At 37.2% G+C, this 24,021-nt stretch overlaps 2 protein-coding genes across 2 annotated transcripts in view; one reads left to right on the forward strand and one right to left on the reverse strand.

The window, feature by feature from the left end:
- The window catches only part of LOC145279884 (neurofascin-like), an 825,765-nt gene that overhangs the window by 689,699 nt on the left and 112,045 nt on the right, over positions 1–24,021 (forward strand). The gene's annotated exons all lie outside the window — the stretch shown is intronic.
- On the reverse strand, positions 1,247–1,669 carry LOC145280323 (uncharacterized). Its single transcript, XM_080132094.1, has one exon. The coding sequence runs from the start codon at positions 1,667–1,669 to the stop codon at positions 1,247–1,249; it is 423 nt and encodes a 140-aa protein (XP_079988220.1).

A 24,021-nucleotide genomic window follows, 5' to 3' on the forward strand; every position in this document is an offset into this window, starting at 1 on the left:
TATCGGAGTTCTGAATGCGTCCTTAGGCATCAGTCCATCTTTATCTAGAAATAAGGTTGGGGTGCAACCTTGTTTCAAATAATCCAATTTCAAGGGAAAAGCTTCATTTTGCATATGAGAAAAAGCAACAGTTTAGCGCTTTTAAAGGTGTCAGTACTTCGGTGTCGTAATTTGTCACCAAATCTTAAAACTTTTCTAAGACATTAATCGCCTAAAATAATGTAGATAAATCAGATATTTTAATTGGTAAACGACTCATCTAAATTAGCTTCATCTGAAAACATACATATTATGATTTTTTGTCATTGTCGTTAAAACAGGTTAAAAGAAATGCTAACATGATTAAGCCAATCTGGTCCACAGATCCAAAATTTGAACACTTGTTCGAACTTAGAGGTTGTAATGCTTCTGGTTAAAAGATCCACTGGATTGTCTGGCAAAGGAACATATTTGAGTTTAGGGATTACCCCACATTTAAGGCTAACCTTCTCATTATATTTGTTTATATCTGATATATGATTTTCTACAAAAATATATTTTTTTTAACCTTTCCCGTTTAAAACCCATGACAGGGCTACTTGCGCATCAGACACAAGAAAAAATAATTTGATACTGATAGGCCTCCAAAACCTGAGGAATAACTTTAAGGGCCAAATATATAGGCATTAATTCTAATGTAGGGAGTAATTTCCCTTTAATGGGAGCCACCTTAGCTTTGGCGAATATCAAGGAATACTGAGTCTCTTGTTTGGCATATAAAGAGAATCCGTAAGCGTGCTTAAATGCATTGCAGAAATAAATGATTTCAACTGGGGAGTCCTCCAAGAATACACATCTAAGGAACTCAAGGTCCCATAGATTGTTCAATTCTTTGGCGTATATTTGCCATAAGGTAATAAAATCTTCAGGGATTTGCTGGTCCCATGATAAGTTATTTTTCCATAATTGACTGATAATAATTTTCCCTTGAATAGTGACAGGAAGAAGTAATGATAACGGATCATAAACACTCGAAACTTGAGATAATATCCCACGTTTTTGTTTTGACATTATCATCTGTTACTGCGGGAGAAATTTTAAAGGAGTTCCGTTGAGGGGAATATTGATACCCCATCATCTTTTCATAGATGAGGGAAGGAGATGTAATAGAATCATTTTCCAACATTTTACTTTGCAAACTCATGCAATTGAAATTGCAGGATTGAAGCTCAAAACCTGCTTCCTTTAACTTGTCACGGACATTGCTTTAAAGTGAAATCAAGGAATCACTGTCACTACTAGTGGTGACCAAATTATCAACATAAAAGTTGTTGGAAATCGTGTAAGAGGCTAAATCAGCCTCATATTTTTTGGCATGGAATTTGAGTATAAAACTCAGTACAAACGGGCTGGCATTAAAGTCAAATATGATTGTATTAAATCTGTAGGTGTACAATTTACTGTCTACCCTAAGAAAGAAACAAAATCTATTTTTAGCTTGGATAGATTTCAATCGGATCTGTAAAAATGCTTTACATAAATCGCCCAGAAGAGCATACTTGTTTTTCCTGAAACCTAGTAAAATCTCTAGAAATTGTGCAGTTAAGTTGATGCCCAAATAAGCTGTGTCATAAATCAGAGTACCACCCTTACGCTTCAAAGAACAGTTGAATATGGGATGGATCTTCATGTTACCTAATGGTTTTTCATGTTTATTGTTTTTTGTTATTATTCGTTGTTATTGTTCTTTGTTAAAAGTGAGTTTTTTGTTAAAAGTGAGTCTTAGAGTTTTATTAAAAGGGATGTTGAGAGACTTAGAGAGATGTTGTTGAGTTCTGTGTTTGTGTTATGACGAGATTCATATATATATAATGTTCAGTAGAAGTGTAGAAGAAGCTCTTAGAGTGAGGAAACAGTGTTCAGACAGTCTTAGTGTTCATATTGTGTATGTAAGATGTGTATGTAAAGACATTTTATAACATATGATATATATATAAGACATATAATGACAATTTCCACTTTACCTTTTGGTAGAATTACAACACAAAGACGACGTTTATAAAAACACATGATGGGTTTATTTCCATGGACCGGCCGGTGGCTTTGCTTTCAGGAATTCAAAGTTTCACATTTTGTGTTTCAAAGGCGACCGTCTCGCTTCTAGATGTTCGAATCCCATGTCTGGACTGTCGTCTGTCATCCTCAGACTCTCTCTCTCTCCGTCTCTCCCTCAGTTCTCTTTGCTTAACTCTAAAGTTTCTAACTATATCGAGAACTTCCCATTTTCCATGACGTCATACACATGTTAAAACATGTGTCTTCTTTCACATGTTCTGGAAATGCGTGTCCAAAACTTTTTCCTCTGTTTACAAAAGGAATTTTAACCTATATTCCCAGTAACCTATATTTCCAGTATGTTAAAAACATGTTTATTAAATTATCTTATAGTTGCATTCTTCAATTGAATTTTCATAACAGAATTGACAATGCACATTCTTTTCTTAAAACTATTTTATCTCTAAGCTTAACAATGGTTTGTTTTACATTCCATTTGCTAATTCTCTCTCGTAATCTATTTCTAAACCTAAATTACGAGGTTCGAATTTCGTCTATTCTATTTCATTTTCATTTTAACTAAATCTCTCTATTTTTATACTTACATGAAAAGGGGACCGCCCTTATCATGTAACATTCATAGTTATTCTCTGACCTTCCTTAATTACAGGTCTGTGGGGAATCCATATATAATTCTTATACGTTCCATGTGGAACCGAGAAAGATTCAATAATACTTCATACTCCTTGAAGACTTGCATATAATCATCATACAGTCCTTTACTGTCTAAGGACTGCATTATTCGCAGTCAGGGCACATAATTGGATTCTACCTTAGGAAGTTTTTCAGAGTCCCATGATAGATTGATATAATATTTGCCGTTCCTAAGAACAATGAAGGCATTTATTTTTTCTTATTTTTTTTCGTCAATACCAATGGAGTCTAGGGATAAAAATATTTCCACTCCACGTTCGACAGCAAAATCGTCGAAAAACAGTTGAAGTGCATTTTCATGAGTAGGTATAGGATTTAACACACTATCAAGTAAGAATTGCATGTAGGTAGTGCTTTAATAACTTGATCAAAGGCCGGTAACTCTTCGCATTAAAATTCCAAACTTTAGGCCCCTCGCCGAAAGGAATTATGTATTTGTGGAATTTCCATGCAGAACCTCCCAAACATTTTATTAAAGAGAGATTATTTATCTGTTGAATAAGATCCAGACCTATTATTCCGTGAATAGCAGATCCATACAATTCAGAGTATCCCAGGACAAAGATGAAAACCCTTTTAGTCAAATTTGTCCACTTGAAATTTTAATCTTAAATCATTTTACAAACAAAGCAGAAAAAGTAAAGGGACGTTGATGTCCCAATTTAAGAGACACTTCTAGCTCCCTAAGTTTTAATGAATTAGACCCACAAGCGTATAAACAGGCATTTCCACCATCCCTGGTTTTAATTTATTTCCGGGACTTAAACAGTTTAATATTACCTCAGAAAAGAAAGATTTCTGGTTACCCATATCCAAAAGACAGTAAAAATAGACTCTTCATTGATATTTTGAATACAGAAAATATACATTTTTCCTGTTCCAATAATGATGTACATCCCACAAAGGGCTTGGGACTTTTGGGGCATATAATAGAAAAATGGTTCTTAAAACCACAAACCACGCAAGGAAAACCCTTTATCCCCTTGCAGTCTTAGGGTGCTCACCTAGGCACCTGATACATAATTTGAGTTCTTTGGCTCTTATAATTTTTGAGTCAAAGTCCTGATATTTGGGACAAACGTTAGTCAGGTGATCTTTACTAAGCTGAAAACAATTTAAAAAACTAAACAATTTAAAAAACTAAATTCTCCAACACAATATTTAAGAAACAGACAAACAACATCAATAAAATTACAATTAATAACGTTTTTAATATAGGACCCGTGGCGCAGTGGTTGAAGTACTGGGAAAAACCAATTGTAAAAGGGATATTCTCCTGAAGGTTTAAGTGTGGGCGACCAAAATATACATTTGCGAATTACTTAGGGCCTCTATCCAGTCATGGCTGACAGAACAAGAGTACGCTACCCCCGTAGTAAATAAATAGTTTTGCTCGAAATTCAGTCCAAATTCCTGAGTTCGACAGAAACATTCCCGAGTTTGACAAGATACACCTGAAGAAGGTCGGAGGTTATATCGATTGAAACGTTGTGAAAATCACACTCAAGATGAGAACAGTAGTCCGATGAATAATAATACTAATCTTTTTTATATATATATATAAAAATATACCCGCGTGTTTGTGTGTACAACAATGGCCACCATAATATAAAATATCACATTTTAATTTTACGCTAATAAGTAGTTTTCTGAGTATTAAACAATGTAATTCTTTATGTTATAAATGATGGGCAATGTTGTACGTGCAAGCGCATGCATATTTTTGCATATATGCGCGCTTGCACGTACAACAATGGCCACCACTTACAACTTAAATAATTATATTGCTTAATATTCGGAAAATTTAAACGCGATATTCGTTTTCAGCATACCCGAAAACCTAATCAATTCGTCTTCGTAAAGGAAAATATTAGGGTGGAAACCAAAAAAAAATTTTACAAATATGGCCACCACATACATGAAACATGCGGAAAAGTATGTCTTCAGTATTGTGAAAACTCATTGCCGGCCATAATTTTAAATGCAATACTCGTTTTCAGCACACCCGAAAACTCCTTTAAAAGGTTTAAAACAACAGTAGCGGCGTACCCGTTGTCCAGGTGTATGTGTAGGTAGTGTAGTAAGGAACCCCCCGGGGGGGGGGGGTTTAAAACAATAAGTGGTAGAAGTGGGGGGGTATCTAAACAACAGTAGGCAGCGGTGTTAAAAAAAGTAGTAAGCAAACAGGCTCAAACCTGTAACGTAAAGGAGAAAAAAGGTAAAAAAAAACGTGACGTCTTAGCCGATGTGTCCATCACCCGACCGAAAGTTCTGAACGTTAAAATTAAGCATAGTCAATCCAACTGATACGATGACTTGCGAAAATGGCGCCAAAAAAAACGACCCTCCTTGTAGAAAACTGTCCAGTTGAGGGTGAAGGGATTAAGGTTTTTGGCCAATTTTTCGATATTTGTCGTCCGAAAAATCGAGCTTAAAAACGAGGTGGTGAAGAGGGGGGGGATCAAAACAACAGTAGACAGCCCGGGTGAAAACGTGTTAAAAAAAAAAGTGGTAGTAAGCAGGCAGACAGGCTTGAAACCGTTCCGTGAAAGAGGAAAAGAAAATGAAAAAAAAAGTAATCAACGACAAACAACACCATCACCACAACATGTAACATCTTAGTCGATCTCTTTATTGCACGAGCGGAAGTGGAGAGCATTGAAATTAAACGTAGTCAATTGAAAGGAGACAATGACTTTCCAAAATTGTTGATACAAAAAATGACCCCTTCTTGTACAAAACTTCCGAGTTTAAAGTGAAGCAATAAATGTTTTTGGCCAGTTTTTTGATATTTGTCATCCGAAGGACTGAGGTTTAAAACGATACCAAAATGGTTAGGATCCGTCACCTGACCCAAAAGTTTTTGAAAGACCATACAAACACATACACATTTTGCCCTTTATATATAGAGACTAGCAGGGGTGTCCGGCGTTGACTTGGTGTTTAGGTGGTGTATAACACGATCAGCCGGTCACTGGCGTGTAACCGCCACACGTGTTAAACTAAATGTCTTAGAAACGGTCCCATGATGATGTGAAGATGGGTCAGTCAATAGGGCTTGATTATCAAGAGGAAAATCATACCTGAGATGTTGGATGTAGCTGTGTGGCTCCTTCATTCTCTCAAGATCACTCTGGTGATATTCTGACTGGAATCTTCTTCCTTTGTCTTCAGGGTCACCTCATTTGACTTAAGACATTTATGGCAGACACAAAAAGAACACAGAACACGACACAATCGCAATATATATGAAATATAATTAATTATTTTATTTTATAAAACCCATACAATATATATTGCAATATTTTTACATAGAATTTGCAATTGCTTTTCACTGTTACTTAAACTAACTTCCCTTAAGTAGTGTTGAGAGGGGAGGGGATGCCTCCCACCTCATTTACGGAGAGACAAAAATATGCGTGCTCACCTCATTACGTCCTAGACAAAAGCGGTCGATAGAGGAAAGGGAATTATGGGGCTGCATTTTTGTGTATACCTCTGCCTATGGCCAAATCACCACCTGGCCATGCAGGGGGAGGTGCGTAAGCAACTACCAAAACCATGATATGATATAGTGTCACAGGTGTAGTAAGGATCCCACAGAGGGTGTTAGGTCAAAACAACAGTAGCGGGGGTGCCTGAGTGTGTGTAAGTGGTGTAGTAAGAACCCCCCCCCCCACAAAAAAAAGGGGGGGAATAAAACAACAGTGGGCAGAAGTGTTAAAAAAAAAGTGGTAGTAGGCAGGCTCGAACCTGTAACGCAATGGAGAAAAAAAAAGGTTAAATGAAAAAAAAACATGACTTCTGAGCTGATGTCTCCATGGCTCAACCAGAAGTGGAGAGCGTTGAAATTAAGCATAGTCAATTGAAAAGAAGACGATACTTGCAAAAATGGCGATGCAAAAATCGACCTCTTCTTGTTCAAAACGGCTGAGTTTAGGGAAAAGGAATTAATGTTTTGGGCCCATTTTTTTATATTTGTCGCCCAAAGGATCGAGATTTAAAACGATACAGGTTTTGTCAGGTTCCACCGCTTCTGTCAAAAGTTTTTGCGAGACAAACATGCACACATTTTGCCTTTTATATATTAGACTAGCAAGGCTACCCGGCGTTGCTCCGGATTGTATAAAACAATGAAAAATATGAAGTTACTTTTGAACATACCTATTATTCTTAGGATAGAGGAATTTTTTATGTTTATGTATCATTTGCTATCTGGAACAAAAGAATATTTTACCTACCCTAGGACGGGTATTACACGTGCCTGAAATAATTGTACCTTCCCTAGGATAAGTAATTTACAGCACGTATATAAAGAATTTTACCTTCACTAGGGCGGGTAATGTACAACACATGTTTAAAATAATTTTATCTACACTCGGACGGGTAATTTAAATATATATATGAAACAATTTCACATATTCTCAACAGGTATTGTACAACATATATGAGATAATTTCTCTTCCCACTAAGGCCACCATAATTTTAAGAAATATTTTTTAGTTGATTGATCAATAGGATTTCCAAATTAATACATAAATACATTGTCTTGGTTAATGGTTATGCAACCCTTCCTTCACCATAAATTCAACATTACTGGGTTTCTTTTCTTCCTTACTATCGAGACTATAATTTTAAGGAAAATTATGTCATTTTGGGGAAATGTCTCGGTAGGATTTTCAAATTAATGCATAAATACTTTGACACAGATGTTGCTTGGGCAACCCTTGCTTCAGTATAAAATTCTACATTACTGTTTTCTATTTACTTTCTCCACTACCAACACCCAATTTTTTTGGAAAAAAGACGTCATTTTCGGAAGATTACAGGTTTTACAAATAAATACAAAAATACTTTGAGCAGCTTAGAGATTAGGCAACCCTTGCTTCACCAAAAAATTCTACATTACTGTGTTCTTTCCCTCTCGAATACTGACACCATCATTTTTAATGAAATAATATTATTTCTTAAACATAATTCAGCAGGTTTTCCAAATAATTACATAAATAGATTGATGCGAATGGTGATTAGGAAACTTTTACTTGATTACATATTTTAATGTTTCAGCCATTCCAGGACTGATTTTATATTCCACAATCATCATTTAATCCTGGGCAAGGTCAGGTCTTCTACTAGTATATATTTCTATCTATCTCATGTAATCCCCAACGAGGTCAGGTCATCTGCTAGTATATATTTGCATCTGACTCATTCAATCCCAAGCGTTAACAGGTCTTCTGCTAGTAAATATTTCCACCTATCTATTTCAATTCCAGGCAGCATTAAGTTTTCTGCTTGTATATATTTCCGCCTATCTCCTTCAATCCTGGGCGACGTCAAGTCTTCTGTTAATGTATATTTCCACCTTTCTCTTTCATTTCTGGGTGACGTCAGGGCTTCTGCTAATGTATATTTCCACCTTTCTCTTACATTTCTGGGTGACGTCAGGTCTTCTGCTAATGTATATTTCCACCTTTCTCTTTCATTTCTGGGTGACGTCAGGTCTTCTGCTAATGTATATTTCCACCTTTCTCTTTCATTTCTGGGTGACGTCAGGTTTTCTGCTAATGTATATTTCCATCTTTCTCTTCATTTCTGGGTGACGTCAGGTTTTCTGTAAAACAGTAGAGGGTAGAGCGGTGGCCCTTGATATATCTAAGGCTTTTGACAGGGTATGGCAGGATGGTCTTCTAAGGAAAATTAGATCATTTAAATTCTTCTTAAGTAAGAGAAAAATCCAAGTTGTCCTCGAAGGTCGTGCATCTAAACAATATGACATAAATGCGGGAGTACCTCAGGGGTCTATCCTTGGACCTCTATTATTCCTGATGTTCATAAATGACCTCCCTGATAAAATTGCCTGTGAGATGGGTATATTTGCCGATGACACCACTCCCTATAACAGATATGAGGGGAAAACGAATGTCGCTCCTGGACAGGGTTCAAAAGAGAGTCGCCAACCTGATAGGTCCTGAACTGTCATCTAGGCTTCAGCCTCTGTCCCATCGATGAGATGTTGCATCCCTCTGACTGTTCTACAAATACTTTAATGGCGAATGCTCTGACGAACTGTAACACTTGTCCCTCCTCGACGTAACTACCCCGGACAAACCCAACAAGCTACTAAGTCTCATCACTTTACAGTAGAGATTCCTAGGTGCAAGAAAGCCTTTTACTCCAATAGTTTCTTCTCCAGAACTGCAGGTCTTTGGAACTCCCTTCCAGGTTCTGCTTTCCCAACTGTACTGATATGCAGAAGTTCAAGTGTAATGTGAACAAACATCTTTCTACTCATCTCCCTTCGTAATGACCCTGCTAATTAAGTCCCTGATAGTAGCCCCCTGCTTCAAAGTGGCACTGTGCCTTGTTTGGGGTGAAAATTGAATAAAAAAAAAAATTTAAAAAAGCTCTAGATATATCTAAGGCTTTTGACAGGGTATGGCATGAAGGTCTTCTCAGGAAAATCAGATCATATGATATCACTGGAAGAATACATGACATAATTAAATCCTTCTTAGATAAGAGAAAAATCCAAGTTGTCCTCGACGGTCATACATCTAAACAATACAATATAAATGCGGGAGTGCTTCAGGGGTCTATCTTGGGACCTCTGTTATTCCTAATATTCATAAATGACCTCCCTGACAAAATTGCATGTGAGATGGGTATATATGCTGACGACACCACACTCTACAGGAAAACAAACGGACACATATCTAAAGAAATGGCAGAAGTATGACGTCCGATCTGTAGTGGAATGGGGACATAAATGGATGGTCACATTCAATGCTGCCAAGACAGAACTCGTTTCCTTCAATAATTACAAGAAACCTTCTCTACCACCAATAACAATGGCCAATGACTCTTTATCTGAAAGTACATCCTTTAAACTCCTCGGCCTAACGCTCACAGGAAACATGAGTTGGAAAAATTACATTGAGAGCATTGCCAGGACCACTGCGAAGAAGGTAGGTTCTCTCTACCGTGCTAGAAAGATACTAATGCCCGAAAGTATCCTGTACCTCTATAAGGCCACCATTCACCCATGTATGGAGTATTGTTGTCATATTTGGGCTGGTGCATCTCTCGCTCCTAGACAAGGTTCAAAAGAGAGTCGCCAATCTGATAGGGCCTGAACTGTCATCTAAACTTCAGCCCCTGTCCTATCGACGAAATGTTGCATTCCTCTGCCTTTTCTACAAGTACTTTAACGGTGAATGCTCTGACAAACTGCAAGCACTTGTGCCCCCTCGACGTAAATACTCCTGACAAATCCGACAAGCAGCTAAATCCCACCCCTTCACAGTAGAGATCCCTACATGTAAGAGAGCCTTCTACTCCAATAGCTTCTTTCCCAGGACAGCTAAACTTTGAAATTCCCTGCCGGGTCCCTGCTTTCCCAACTGCAGAAGTTCAAGTGCAACATGAACCAACATCTTGCTGCCCAACTCCCTACACAGTACCCCTGATGCCCATATCCCTAATAGTAGACCCCTATAACAAAGTGACAATATGCCTTATTTGGGGTGAAAATGTAATAAAAAAAAATTTTTAAATCCCAGGCGATGTTGGGTCTTCTGCTACTACAAATTTCCACCTAAATTCTTCATTCTAGTGTGACACCGCGTTTCTTCTACTACATATTCCCAGCTATCTTATTCAATCCCGGGTTATGCCACGTCTTCTGCTACCATATTTTCACGCATCTCATTCAGTACCAAGTGATGCCATGTCTTCTGCTAGTATATATTTTCAATCCCTGGCGACGCTGGATCTTCTGCTAGTATATAATTCTAGCTATCTCATTCAATCCCGGGTAATACTGGGTCTTCTGCTAATATATATTTCCACCTATCTCATTTAAACCTAGGCAACGGCGGGTCTTCTGCTAGTATATATTTCCCCACAGCTTATTGAACCCCAGGCGACGCCTCGTTTTCTGCTAGTATATTATTTCTATATATATTATTTTCATTCAACCTCAGGCGATGCCGGATCCTTTGCCTGTAGATATCTACACAAATTTCATTCAATCCCAGGCGACGCCAGATCTTCTGCTAGTATATATTTCCACACTTCTCATTCAATCCCGGGCCACAGTGCCTCTTCTGCTAGTATATATTTTCACACATCTCATTCAATACTTCTGCTACCATATATTTTCACCTATATCATTCAATCCCGGGCAAGGCTGAGTCTTCTGCTACCAATCAAGTAGATACCATTGGTTTCTTGTGTTTATTATTTATGTATAATCTAAAGTGTTGTTCGAAAACTATTTTCATAATGATTTAATTTTCTATTTTATTTTTGAGAATTGTTGGATATGTTCCTAATTTCGACATGATTATTAAGAAGAGAACATTGGTTTCTTGTGTTTATTATTTATTCATGTATAATCTGAAGTGTCGTTTGAAAACTATTTTCATTAATAATTAATTTTCTACTTTATCACTTTTTATAATTTGAAAGATATGTTGCTAAATTTCGACATACCAAAAATGTAGATACGATTGTTTTTTTCTGTTTTTGTTTATGCATAATCTGAAATGTTTGTTCATTATTTTTAGATATGTTACTAATTTCGACATACCAATTAAGTAGTTGCCTTTGGTTTATTATTTTTTATGTATAATCTGAAATGTTGTTCGAAAACTATTTGTATTAATAATTAATTTTCTACTTTATCATTTTTCATAATTTTTGGATATCTAATTAATTTCGAAATACCAATTAAATAGATACCATTAGTTTATTGTGTTTATCATTTATTTTTCTTAAATGATTTTGAAAACTATTTTCATTTGTTGAGTGGTGCATTTTAGTGGAATAGAGATAAAAATGAACAGGAATTCAAAGGAGGAAAATAGACACACGTGTTGACTGATGAGAAGAACTCTTTATTAAGGGAAAGAACAAAAAGGGATTATGGGATATGTACAGGGAAAGGGAGGTAATAGAGATACAAGAGTTATCGGACTTTCATCACCCCCTCCCGCTTGCTCTCAGAGTGTGAGCGTTTTTTTTTTGTTTTTTTTTTTGTGTTTATAAAAAAAAAGAATATGCGTATATATAAGAGCATCATATCGGCAAAAAGACGAATTTAAAGTCCGAATAAAAGTGGTTTGAATTTTTCTAGTTTTGCTCGGTTTGGGGGTTTGGTCATGATGTCTGCGAGCATGTCTGTTGTGGGGCAATAGATAATTTTTATGTTGCCGTTGTTCAAAGCGTCCCTGATGAAATGATATTTTATGTCTATGTGTTTGCATCTTTATCGATGCACTGGGTCTCTAGAAAGTGCTATAGCGCTTTGACTGTCCTCAAATATTTTAATGGGTGTGTATTCCTTGTACCAGTCTATTTCTTTTAGTAATTGTGTGAGGTACTTACCTTCTTGGGTTGTTTTTGCTAATGCCACATATTCGGCTTCGCATGTGGATAACGCTACCGTGGGTTGTCTTTTCGACTTCCAGGAAATGGGTGGACCGGCTTTTGTTAAGCTGAAACAGTATCCAGATATACTGTGTCTGTCGTATTGGTTTGATGCCCAATCGGCATCGCTGTACGCGAATAACTGGAGGTGATCGTTTGATTTTGTATAGCATAGTTGGTGTTGCATAGTACCTTCTATGTACCTCAGTACATATTTGGCTGCTGTCTAGTGCTGCTCATGCGGTTTTGATAAGTGTTGGGACAACTTGCTTATATCTGGTCTGGTACAGATCATCAGATAGATTAGGTTGCCGACGACTTCACGGTACTTTCTGGGATCGATGAGGTCAGAGTCATTTTCGGTTAGATCACACTTTAGTTTACATGGAGTTGTCCTGGGTTTGCAATTGGTCATATCGAATCTTTCCAGTATTTTTGTGACGTACTGTTCCTGGCTCATCAGTATTCGACTTTGAGTTATGTCGGAGTCTATTCCTAGGAAATGACGGAGTTTTCCAAGGTCCTTCATCTGAAATTCGGACATCAACATCTGCTTGGTAGTGTTGAGCGAATCATTATTATTGCCTGCGATAATTAAATCGTCGACCCATGAGATGATGGTGATTCGTTCCTTGCTGTTGTGTCACATGTAGACGCAATGATCCACTCTATTCTGAATGAAACCATTTTTGGTGAGGTGGTCATGCAGGGTTTGATTCCAATTTCTGCCCGATTGTTTAAGTCCATATAGGGATTTGTTTAACATACAGACTGGTTTCTCACCCGTTTTCCATCTCACTTCAAATCCCTCTGGTTGCTCCATGTAAATCTCGTGGTCAATTGGGGCATGGAGGTACACCGTTTTGACATCCATTTGGTGTACGATGAGAGCATATTGGATAGCTACTTGCATTAGTATGCAGATTGATGTGATGTCAGCTGTTGGGGAGAAAGTCTCTGTATAATCTACCCCCTTGGTTTGGTTATAACCCTTTGCAACAAATCTTGCTTTGTATTTCGGGGATCCGAAAGTTAATTTTATATACCCATCTGCCGCTGATTGTTGTTTTGCCTTTGGGTAGAAGTGTCAGCTTGTACACGTCGTTTTCTTTCAGGAAATTGATTTCCTCCTGCATTGCTTTGATCCAATGGTGTGCCACTGGGGAGGTCGTAGCTGCTTTATAGGTGTGTGGTACACCATGTGCGACTTTGTAGCAGTAATCGAGATTGACAAGTGTGTGACCACTCTCGTCTTGAACTGTCGTTACATAGTCCTCTAAGTAGCTGGGCATCTTGTGTTCCCTCTCTGGGTATCTCCGTGTATAACTGCTTTCTTCTATGATATTGAGTGGTCTATCAACACTAGACTGTTATCGGTCTTCTTTCGGCTTTAGATTTTTTGTCAAATCTCTTTGGAGGAAGTCCTCGTCATTATTGCTTGGTGGAGAAGTTTGGTTTTGTTGTACGCCAGAGTTGTTGATGCAATGTTTATACACTTTCCCAGTTTCAGAGTGGTAGATTAGGTATGCTGGGCTGTTTCTGTCGTATCCGATAAATATCCCTCTCTGACATTTTGGGTCCAGTTTCCCTCTTGTGTTGGAGTAGGTGTAGCACACCGAACCGAAGATGTGCATTTTCGAGAGGTCGGGTTTCCTCCCAGTTATTTCCTAATATGGAGTTTGTTTCAGGCGGTTGTTGAAACACCTGTTTCGTATAACTGCGGATGTCATGACATCATAGGTCCACAGGGTTTTGGATAATCCACTCTCTATGATCATGCATCTCGCCATTTCGAACAGTGTCCGCCAATTTCTTTCAGCTGTTCCATTCTGGTGAGGTGAGTACGGTGCTGAGGTCTCATGTTTAATTTTGTTTTTGCGGACTAATTTCTGGAAATCGTTTGACTTAAATTCTGAGCCGTTATCTGTCCTCAGTATTTTTATTTCGCCGTAGGGTGAGATATCCGCAATGAATTTTTCGGTGGCGAGTGTGGTGTCGCTTTTATTTTTAATAAAATACACAAATACAGTGCCGGAGAAATCATCGGTGAACGAGACAGCATATCGGTTTCCGTTTAAGTCTGCCGGGTTTATAGGGCCGGCTAAGTCCGAGTGAACTAGATGTAGTATGCTGGTTGCTCGTTCGTCCGGGTGTTTGTTTCTGCTTTGAGGGAATTTTCCTTGAATATTGCGATTTCTATTGTTTGCGTTTTTTGGTTTTATTTTCATCCCACGAACTACAGCGGGTAGTTTCGTTACGTCGTCATAGTTACAGTGGCCGAGTATTTTATGCCACGTGTCGACGTCATAGCATTGATAGCAGCTGTCTTCGGTGGTTTCATTCTGTGTAGTCGTTAAATAGTACAGTCTTTTATGTACATATATTTTGAACCTTCTGCCGTTTTTATGTACGAGTTCATTTTTATTTTCTTTAAAAATGACTGTTGCTCCGTTTTTAGTAGCAGTTTTTACAGAGAAAATGTCTTGAGGGTAGGAAGGTATCAATAACGCCATTTTTAAAGTAACTGTGACGCAGTTTCCATTTTTGTCTACTAAGTGTATTTCTGCGTCTCCTCTTTTTAATGCAACGCCGCTGGTTTTTGTTCCGTCCGCTAACTCCATGTAGTGGTTTTCTGGCTGGAATGTTTGGTCAAAATTTTTTAATTTCTTCTCATCTCTAATGATGTGAGAAGTGGCACCAGCGTCGGCAAGCAAACCTGTAGGTGACGTCGTCTTCCGCACGTGGTAGTCCTCCATTTTCAATGTGAACGTGTGTTCTTCTTCAATGTCCGCTGCCTTTTTCATAGTGTCCCTACGTTTGTAGCGGCAAGACTCTCTTTTATGAGTAGTGGCTTTGCAGTAGTTGCACCACATTTTTCGTTTGTTGTTGGCACAGTCTGTAGATATATGCCCTTTTCCGCCGCACATGTAGCATGTAGTGTCTAACTCATTGTGGTCGTTGTTACTTATAGCAGTTCTCGAAAAGGAGGAAGTTAGTTTCATCACGTCATCGCTGCTAGACTCGTTTTTGTGCTTCAGAGTCTCTTCAAAGCTGTGAAGCTCGGTTTTAAATACCGAGAACGTTAGTTCTTTGTTACTGTGAGTCACATATATAGAAAATGGGTCGAACTGGCTAGGTAATCCCTTTAATATCATCGCGATGATTAAAGCATCGTCCACTGTCTGTCCGGCATTTCTGAGGGCTGTTAGAACGGTTTCTGTTCTTATAACGTAGTCCGCGACATTTTCATCGCTATTCTTTTTGAGAGACGTTAGTTGGGTGCATAAAGAAATGACTCTAGGCTTCCCTTTTCCTGCGTAATGTTCGCGTAATATTTTTAGAGCTTTTCTTCCATTGTCTGCAGCTTCTCTCATCATCAGGGATAAGCTTTTATCGTCTAGAAACTGTACCAGTTCGGCATACGCTTCCTCATTTCTTTCATCGTCGTGTTCATTTGTAGAGTTTACACCTAAGATGGCGTCTTTTAGACCGAGCGTACGTAAATGGCCTAAGAATTTTATTTTTCAAATTTCGTATTTGGCTTCATCTCCGGCGAAAGATAATCTGCTCCATCTGTTTCCATTATCATTTCTGGGCCCATAACCTGTTGAGTGGTGCATTTTAGTGGAATAGAGACAAAAATGAACAGGAATTCAAAGGAGGAAAATAGATACACGTGTTGACTGATGAGGAGAACTCTTTATTATAAAAAGGGGAAGAACAAAAAGGGGTTATGGGATATGTACAGGGAAAAGGGAGGTAATAGAGATACAAGAGTTATTGGACTTTCAACACGTGGTGATCTTGGAAATTTTTGCAAAGTTAGAGTAATGCGTGGTGCTGACTGTGGTACTGATCATTTAATGGTCAGAGCTAAACTGAGAATTACAGTTCGCAAAAAAAAAAAGCCGTTTTAACAGTGTCAATGTACCTAAACGTATTGATGTTTCCAAATTGAAGGATCCAGTCGTACGAAGTTCCTTGAAATCTGCTTTCAACCAGGTGGATTTCTCAGATTGTGACTGGGAGACAGTAAGAGATACAATATACCAAAAAGGTGTTGAAGCTCTTGGGTGGAAGGTTCCCAGACATAGAGATTGGTTTGCTGATAATTACAATCAAATTAAGCCTCAAATTGATAGAAAGCGGAAAGCTTATTTGAAACTTCTCAACTCTTCACCTCTGAACGAGCCAGTGCTCGCTGCCCACTTTTCTTCTGTTCGGAGTGAGGTTCAGTGTTGTGTGCGCCAAATAAATAACAAATGGTGGTCTGACCTCTCCGGGGAGATACAGACTGCCTACGATCATAGAGATGTCCAGACATTCTACACTCTGCTTAATCAGGCTTATGGTCCGAAATCCTCTTCAACTACACCACTCCTGGCGAAGGACGGGAAAACCTTGCTGAAAACCTCAGATTATACTATGCATCGATGGCATAAACACTTTCATGATCTTTTTCATAACCCATCCAATGTTGATGTTGCTGCAATAGAAAGTATCCCTCACTGTTCCTTTTGTCTGGAACTTGATGTTGAACCGACTCTTGCAGAAACAGTTGACTGCATAAAACAGATAAACTCAAACAAAGCCCCTGGGTTGGATGACATCCCTGTTGAGCTGCTGATACATGGTGATGTCAATGTACATTGTGTGGTCCACTCTTTGATACTGTCAGTATGGCAGGGTGACCCAGTTGCTCAAGATTGGGTAGATGCCATCTTGGTTATGTTGTACAAAGGAAAGGGTACAAGGTCTGATTGTGGAAATTATCGAGGTATCTCGCTGCTGAGTGCGATTGGAAAGGTGTTTGCACGGCTTTTGCTAAACCGATTGGAAAAGTATGTATGTCCTAATATCCTTCTGGAATCCCAGTCTGGATTTAGAGGTGGGCGAGGAACTGTGGATATGGTGTTTTCTGCTAGACAGCTCTTGGAGAAATGTATTGAACAGCGTATGCCTCTTTGCCAAGTGTTTGTGGACTTGAGAAGACGTTGCAATCATCATCATATGTATATGTATGTATATATATGTATGCAAGGCGTTTGACACAGACAACCGTGAGGCTCTCTGGAAAGTGCTGGAAAAATTTGGCTGTACACCTGCTTTTACAGACAAGTTCAAGCAACTTCATCATAGTATGAAAGGTCGTGTCAACTTCAATGGTCGGCTTTCGGAAGAATTCCCCATTGATAATGGTGTGAAGCAGGGTGATATAGCTGCACCAACATTGTTTTCGCTCTATTTGACTGCTGTGCTCTGGTATGGTTTCCACAATTGTGATATGGGTGTTTATATTAGATTCCAAACGACTGGAAAGGTGTTTAATCTCAGAAGATTCCAAGCCAAAACACTTGTTAGTGATGGACTTGTTAGGGAACTGTTGTATGCTGATGATGCTGACCTGGTAACACACTCCCCAGTAGATATGCAACTAGTGATGGATCTCTTTACAAATGCTTGTACCTGCTTCGGACTGACAGTTAGCATTAAGAAAACTAAAGTCATGTACACTCCCGCTCCTGATGATCTGTATGTGGAACCTGATATCTTCGTCTGTGGAAAGCGCCTTGAAGTCGTAAAAAATTTTGTCTACCTTGGGAGTGCCTTATCAAATGATGGCAGTCTTAATGCGGAAATATGACAGAGAATCAGCAAGGCATCTGATGCTTTTGGAAGGTTACAAGATAGAGTCTGCTCTGATGGTGATCTAACTCTGACAACTAAAATTTCAGTATATCAAGCATGTGTAGTACCATCCCTACTCTATGCATCTGAAACTTGGACCTTGTACCGGTCACATATAGAATTGCTCGAGAGGTTCCATCAGCACTGCCTTAGACACATTCTTGGTTTAAAGTGGTATAGCTTTGTCCCTGATACATATGTCTTAAAAAAGGCCAAAACAACCAGTATTGCTACAATTGTTATTAAGAACCAGTTGCGTTGGGCGGGTCATCTCATCCGGTTTGTAGACTATCAACTTCTTGGAAAAAGACCCCAGCACAAGCCCAAAAAAAGTTTTTGTGATAGCATCAAAGAGAGTCTGGTGAGCTTTCATATTCCTGTTGACAGTTGGGAGTCACTAGCGTATGATCGCAAGTAGTGGAGGACACTAATATACAGGGGTGAAGAACACTTTGAAGCAGCCAAAATAGACCGAGCGAAGCTTAAGAGAGCATGTAGGAAATGCCAAACCTTGCCGCCCAACCATGGAGATCTCTGGATCTGTAAGGTGTATGATCGGGCTCTGTTGTCTAAGGCAGGTTTTGTTAATCACATGAAAGCCCACAATAATACAGGTTCCGCTGCTGTTAGTTCAATATAAATCAGTGAACGTTTTCAGTGTCATGTCTGCTTGAGGGTGTGCAAGTCACTGGCAGGGTTAAAAAGTCATATTCGGGCACATGGATTTTAGTGACTGAGGGAGTGGCTCTCGTTTGAGAAGACGTTGCAATCATCATCATATGTATATGTATGTATATATATGTATGTATATATATGTATGCATATGAATATGTATGTATATGTGTGTATATATCTATATATATAAAAATGTAATTTTTGGTTCGTTCAAAGTCTATAGAACCATATTTCTACATTACCAATTTAATTGAAATTGTCAGAAAATCTATTTTTAAAGTCAAATAATGTTTGCATGTTAATAAAATAATTTAACATTGCGAATTATAAAAATATTAAATTATAAATGAAAATATTTTTCGTAACTGCCAGATTGTCCCCATTTCATTTCCAGTAGAAATGAGCCTTTCACTTATTGAGATAAGTATTATTTGTATTAATTTTTATGATACTCATGCAGAGAGTGACCCGTGCTGAAATAATAATGTTATTATTTAAAAAGCCATTCTTAACATGGGGAGGGGAGGGTGTTTTGTACCTATTCTGTACTTTAACCTTACAATTGAATAAAAAAAAAACATATCGTAAAACTTTAATTAACCGTGGAAATACGATTTAAAAAATAGCGCAGATCACTCTCTGCATTTTTTCCTTTTATTATTCTTAAAGAGTAAAACTTTTAAATTATCAATAAATGGTTTAGTTACTTTTGTTTTTTTAATTATTTATGAAAAGAGTTAACGTAAATAATCTTTGTAAATGTAAGTGCGTAATTTCTATACTTATATGTTTTTGGAAATTTTTTTCACTGGATTATTCTTGATTGGACACTAATTAAACAGATCATTAAAAAAATAATAATTTTTAAAAGAAATCATTATTTCGACATTTGAAAGTGGTGCTCACTTTTTAGTTACAACGTTCTGATAAATCAGTCACCCATTTTGTAACCAATAAAAACGCGGTATATCAAAACCATAGAAAGTAAAAATAATATGAGTCTCTACTGCATTTGTAAGTCAGAAATATATTTGTTTCTCAAAGAAAAAAAAAATAGATTGAACATGACTTTTTTAGGTAAATATCCAGATCTGCTACTACAGAACACCGACCACTCTAATTTGTTTTTTCATAGGTAATTGAGGTCGCTGACAACGAATCTGATAGTCAAAAAGTCCATCATTTTGCAGCTTCCGTTTACGCTACGTGCGCGCTGCAGCATGAACGACGGCTTGCTTCACCTAGCAAACTGCCTTCTCACATGGCATACCAATCAAAAAATTACGGACTGACATTTTTTTTAAGAAAAGTACAACAAACTGGGGGACATTTTTTTTTTTGTCTCACGTAGTTTTTAATGTGGTTTACAAAAACATAAGCACCAAACATCTTTGTTTTTCATTCTTTTTTTGCGGGAGGGGGATTCAATTATAGAACTTATGTGGCTTAATAGGTGCTTTTGCAGTTTAGTTAAACATTTTTCCGTAAGTAACGCACCGATATTTACCAATTAGAACACCATTTAACATTTTCCGAAGATTTTACTGTTTAGATTGGTGGCGCGAGCGGGGGGGGGGAGCGGATGTGATGTTGGGGCGCGCGCCCCAACATCACATCCGCCCAATCTTCGGAAAATGTTAAATGGTGTTCTAATTGGTAAATGTCGGTGCGTTACTTTTTGAAAATTTGAAAATTCTATGTTCCAGGTAAAAAAAAAACAGATAAATTACCCCCCTCCCCCCACTCCAACTTGGAGTGCTTTCCTTTTCTTGCTTTATTTCTTTTTCAGCTAATTTTAAATTTTCCACCCAAAAAGTGCTATAATGTATTTTTGAAAATTAGAAAATTCTATGTCCTGGAAAAAAAAAAATCCCCTCCCCCAATGTAGTTTGCTTGGTGAAGCCGTTGTTTATGCAACTGCGTGCATGCGCGTAGCGTAAACAGGAGCTGCAAAATGGTGGAAAGTAGTTCGTGACTTCAGGGGTAAATACCATGCAAACGGTTAATTTGCCCCAAGTTTGACTATCAGATTCGTTGTCAGCGACCTCAATTACCTATAAAAAAACAAATTAGAGTGGTCGGTGTTCTGTAGTAGCGGATCTGGATATTTACCCTTTTTTTATTGTTTTTATGAAAATAAAGTTTCGAGTTTTTTAATTTTTTTCTTTTTTTTTTTTTTACTTATTTAGTTAAAAGTCAGTTTGTGGGTGTTTTTTTTTTTAATAATTTTTTTATGAAAGGTGAGGGTTTTTTGTTTTTTTTCAAAACTTTTGTTTTTTTTTAAATTTTTTAAGTATTATAAATTTCACTAACATGCTGGAGAAATGTTGGTGATAATGCAGAGAGTGATCCGCGCTATTTTTTAAATCGTATTTCCACGTTTAATTAAAGTTTTATGATATGTTTTTTTTTATTCAATTGTAAGGTTAAAGTACAGAATAGGTACAAAACACCCTCCCCTCCCCATGTTAAGAATGGCTTTTTAAATAATAACATTATTATTTCAGCACAGATCACTCTCTGCATGAGTACAGAAATGTTTAATAATTTGGTATTTTTTTAGATTAGGTCCACCTCCACAATTTTCCTTTAAATGACGACAGTTATAGGTTTTCGAGTATGCTGAATACGGAAAAGTTATATTATGTATTGTATTCTTTGGCGGACATCTTTTTACGCGCGCATGCGCCATAAACAAATGCACGCGCGTAAAAAAGATGGCCGCCAAAGATTACAATGCATAATACAACTTTTTATATCTTGATAACTACTTATTTCTGCAAAATTTCAATGCGATTTTCGTATTCAGCATAGTCGAAAACCATTACAAGTCGTCATTTAAAAGAAAATTGAGGAGGTGGACCTAATCTAAAAATTTACCAATAATTTTCCATCCTGTATGCCTCCCGATACATTGCTTCGTCAACATGCGACCATTTTATATCTCCCGAAGACACTTCCGTATTTAGCCAAAAAAAAAAAAAAATGGGTGACCGATTTACCAGAACGTGGTAACTAAAAAGTGAGTACCCCTTTCAAACGTTGAAATAATTTTTTTTTTTTTTCAATTTTTTTTCATAATCTGGTTAGTGGTCAATCAATAATAATCCAGTGAAAAAATTTCAAAAAACCTATCAGTATAGAAATTTGCATGGGGGTGATGGTTGTATAACTCCCCCACGTAAGTAAATAAATAAAAAATGTTACGTGCACATGCGTTAGCCTTGACTAAGGGGGGGAGGGACTAAGGGAACGACCATTAAATAATTCTGCGGGTCGCCATGGAAATCAACGTCCAATGAGTACCAAAATAGTTTTCATGATATGAAGAAATTTTTTTTCAAAAAGTGGGTGATCACTTTTCCATGTAAATTTAACTTAAAATGAGCACCCACTTTCTGGCCACCCGGGGAAGGGGCATTTATTTTCGTGTTTATTGGCTTAAAGGTTTTTTGACAAGGCAGTTTGGTACGCGAGTGCATATTTAACAGTTTTCGTTTATGATCACGCGTAGCATAAACAAAGGCTACGTCTGTGAAATGGAAAATAGTCCCAGAGTTCAGGGGTTATTACCATGCAAAAGAAATCAAACAAAAAACTTTTTAGCCAAGAAACACACAGAAAAATAAAAAAAGCTTCCATTTTTTTTTTTGCTATCGAATTCATTTGCTGTTTTTATTGAAAACTATTTTCCCCTGGATTTTTGATATAATTTTCCATTAAGGGCCGTGCGTCTCACGTTCGTATATAACAAAAAATTTTTTGTAGACTTTGGTGTGCTACAAACGAATCTGCAAACCGTTTCCGTTACAAAAAAATAGTTTTTATGATATGAAGAAATTACTTTTTCGAAAAGTGGGCGATCACTTTTCCATGTAAATTTAACTTAAAATGAGCACCCACTTTCTAGCCACCTGAGAGGGGGGGGGAGTTTTTCCCATGTTTATTGGCTTGCGTTTATGCTCACGCATAGCGTAAACGAAGGCTACGGCTGTAAAATGGAAAATAGTCCTAGAGTTCAGGGGTTTTACATTGAAAAGTGATCACCCATTTTTCGAAAAAGTAATTTCATGAATATCATGAAAACTTTCTTTTTGCTATGGAAACGGTTTGCAGATTCGTTTTTAGCACACCAAAATCTACAAATATTTTGTTATATACGAACGTAAAAAGGGCCTTAAAGTAAAATAATACCGGATTTTTTGCCGTTTAGTTGTACAAATATCCTCAAACCAGGTAATCACTAAAAGGGACTTTTAAAAGTAGTCACCTGTATCGAGCAAAAGTTTAAAACCACCGATTATATGCCAGCCTACGTCATGATAACATATATTGAGTGAGTTTCTAACAGTATTTTGTATAGTTTTTTAGTTTAAACTCATTTTCCCAAAATTTCCCCAAACTTAACGTGTTCGATACAGTCTGCCGCCATTTGTATTTTTCAGATATACCAATAAACATTGAATGTTTTTGAACCGATTATACATTACATAAAAACACTAAAATCTTATCCAGTTAGGTAGAACATTTACTTTTCTTGCCTTTGATAACATTTATTTGTTATATATTTATTTTTTGACAACTTCTTTGTATCTGTGTTTAGTAATATGAACCCTTTTCATTTAATGTAACGTTTAGTCGGCTTGAAAAACAGTGTTTATCAGTGTATTTGAAAGCTACAAATGGTGGCGGACACTGTTGATTACTTTAAGTTAGAGAATGTGAGTCAAAACTAAAAAACTATACAAAATACTGTCAGAAACCCACCGATTATGCCAGCCTATGTCATGGTAACATATATTTGTGGGGTTTCAGACACTGTTTTGTATAGTTTTTAGTTTTCAACTTACTTTCCCAAACTTAACGTATTCAACAGAGTCTGCGACCATTTCTGTTTTTCGAGCCGATTAAACATTTTACATTACATAAAAACACTAAACAATTATCCAGTTAGGTAGAAACGTAACTTACCTTACCTTTGCTTTCATTTATTTGTTTTTGGACAACTTTTTCGAATCTGTGTATAGTAACCCCCCCCCCCATTAACCAAATATACAAATAAATAAATACTAACTCACATTTTTGTATACAGAAAAAAACAACAACAAAAAAAAACATTTAGCGTTTCAACATTTTTGCTACGTTCGGCTTCATCCACTGATTGTTGGTCGAGTCCAAACCATGAATGATTGACAGAAACTCCCGAGGATCCAGATCAAATTTTGCGAGAGTACCATTTTTTTTTTTCGCCTTCTTTTTCACTTTTTGGGGTGGATTGCTGTACTAAGAATATAAGAAACATGCATTTTTCTCTTTTTATTAAATTTTTACATTACACCAAATTGAGCCACTGAAACGTGAGGCAGGGTACAGCTAGTATGTATATATATATATATATATATATGTATATATATATTTATATGTATGTATATATATGTATATGTATGTATATATATATGTATATGTATGTATATATAT

Source organism: Euprymna scolopes, chromosome 7, assembly GCF_053919585.1.
Source record: "Euprymna scolopes isolate OS-2025 chromosome 7, ASM5391958v1, whole genome shotgun sequence".
In the NCBI taxonomy this organism is placed as follows: domain Eukaryota; kingdom Metazoa; phylum Mollusca; class Cephalopoda; order Sepiida; family Sepiolidae; genus Euprymna; species Euprymna scolopes.

What these genes read in the sequence shown, in the direction of transcription:
- LOC145280323 (XM_080132094.1), bottom strand. Translation starts at nt 1,669, where the DNA reads ATGAAGATCCATCCCATATTCAACTGTTCTTTGAAGCGTAAGGGTGGT.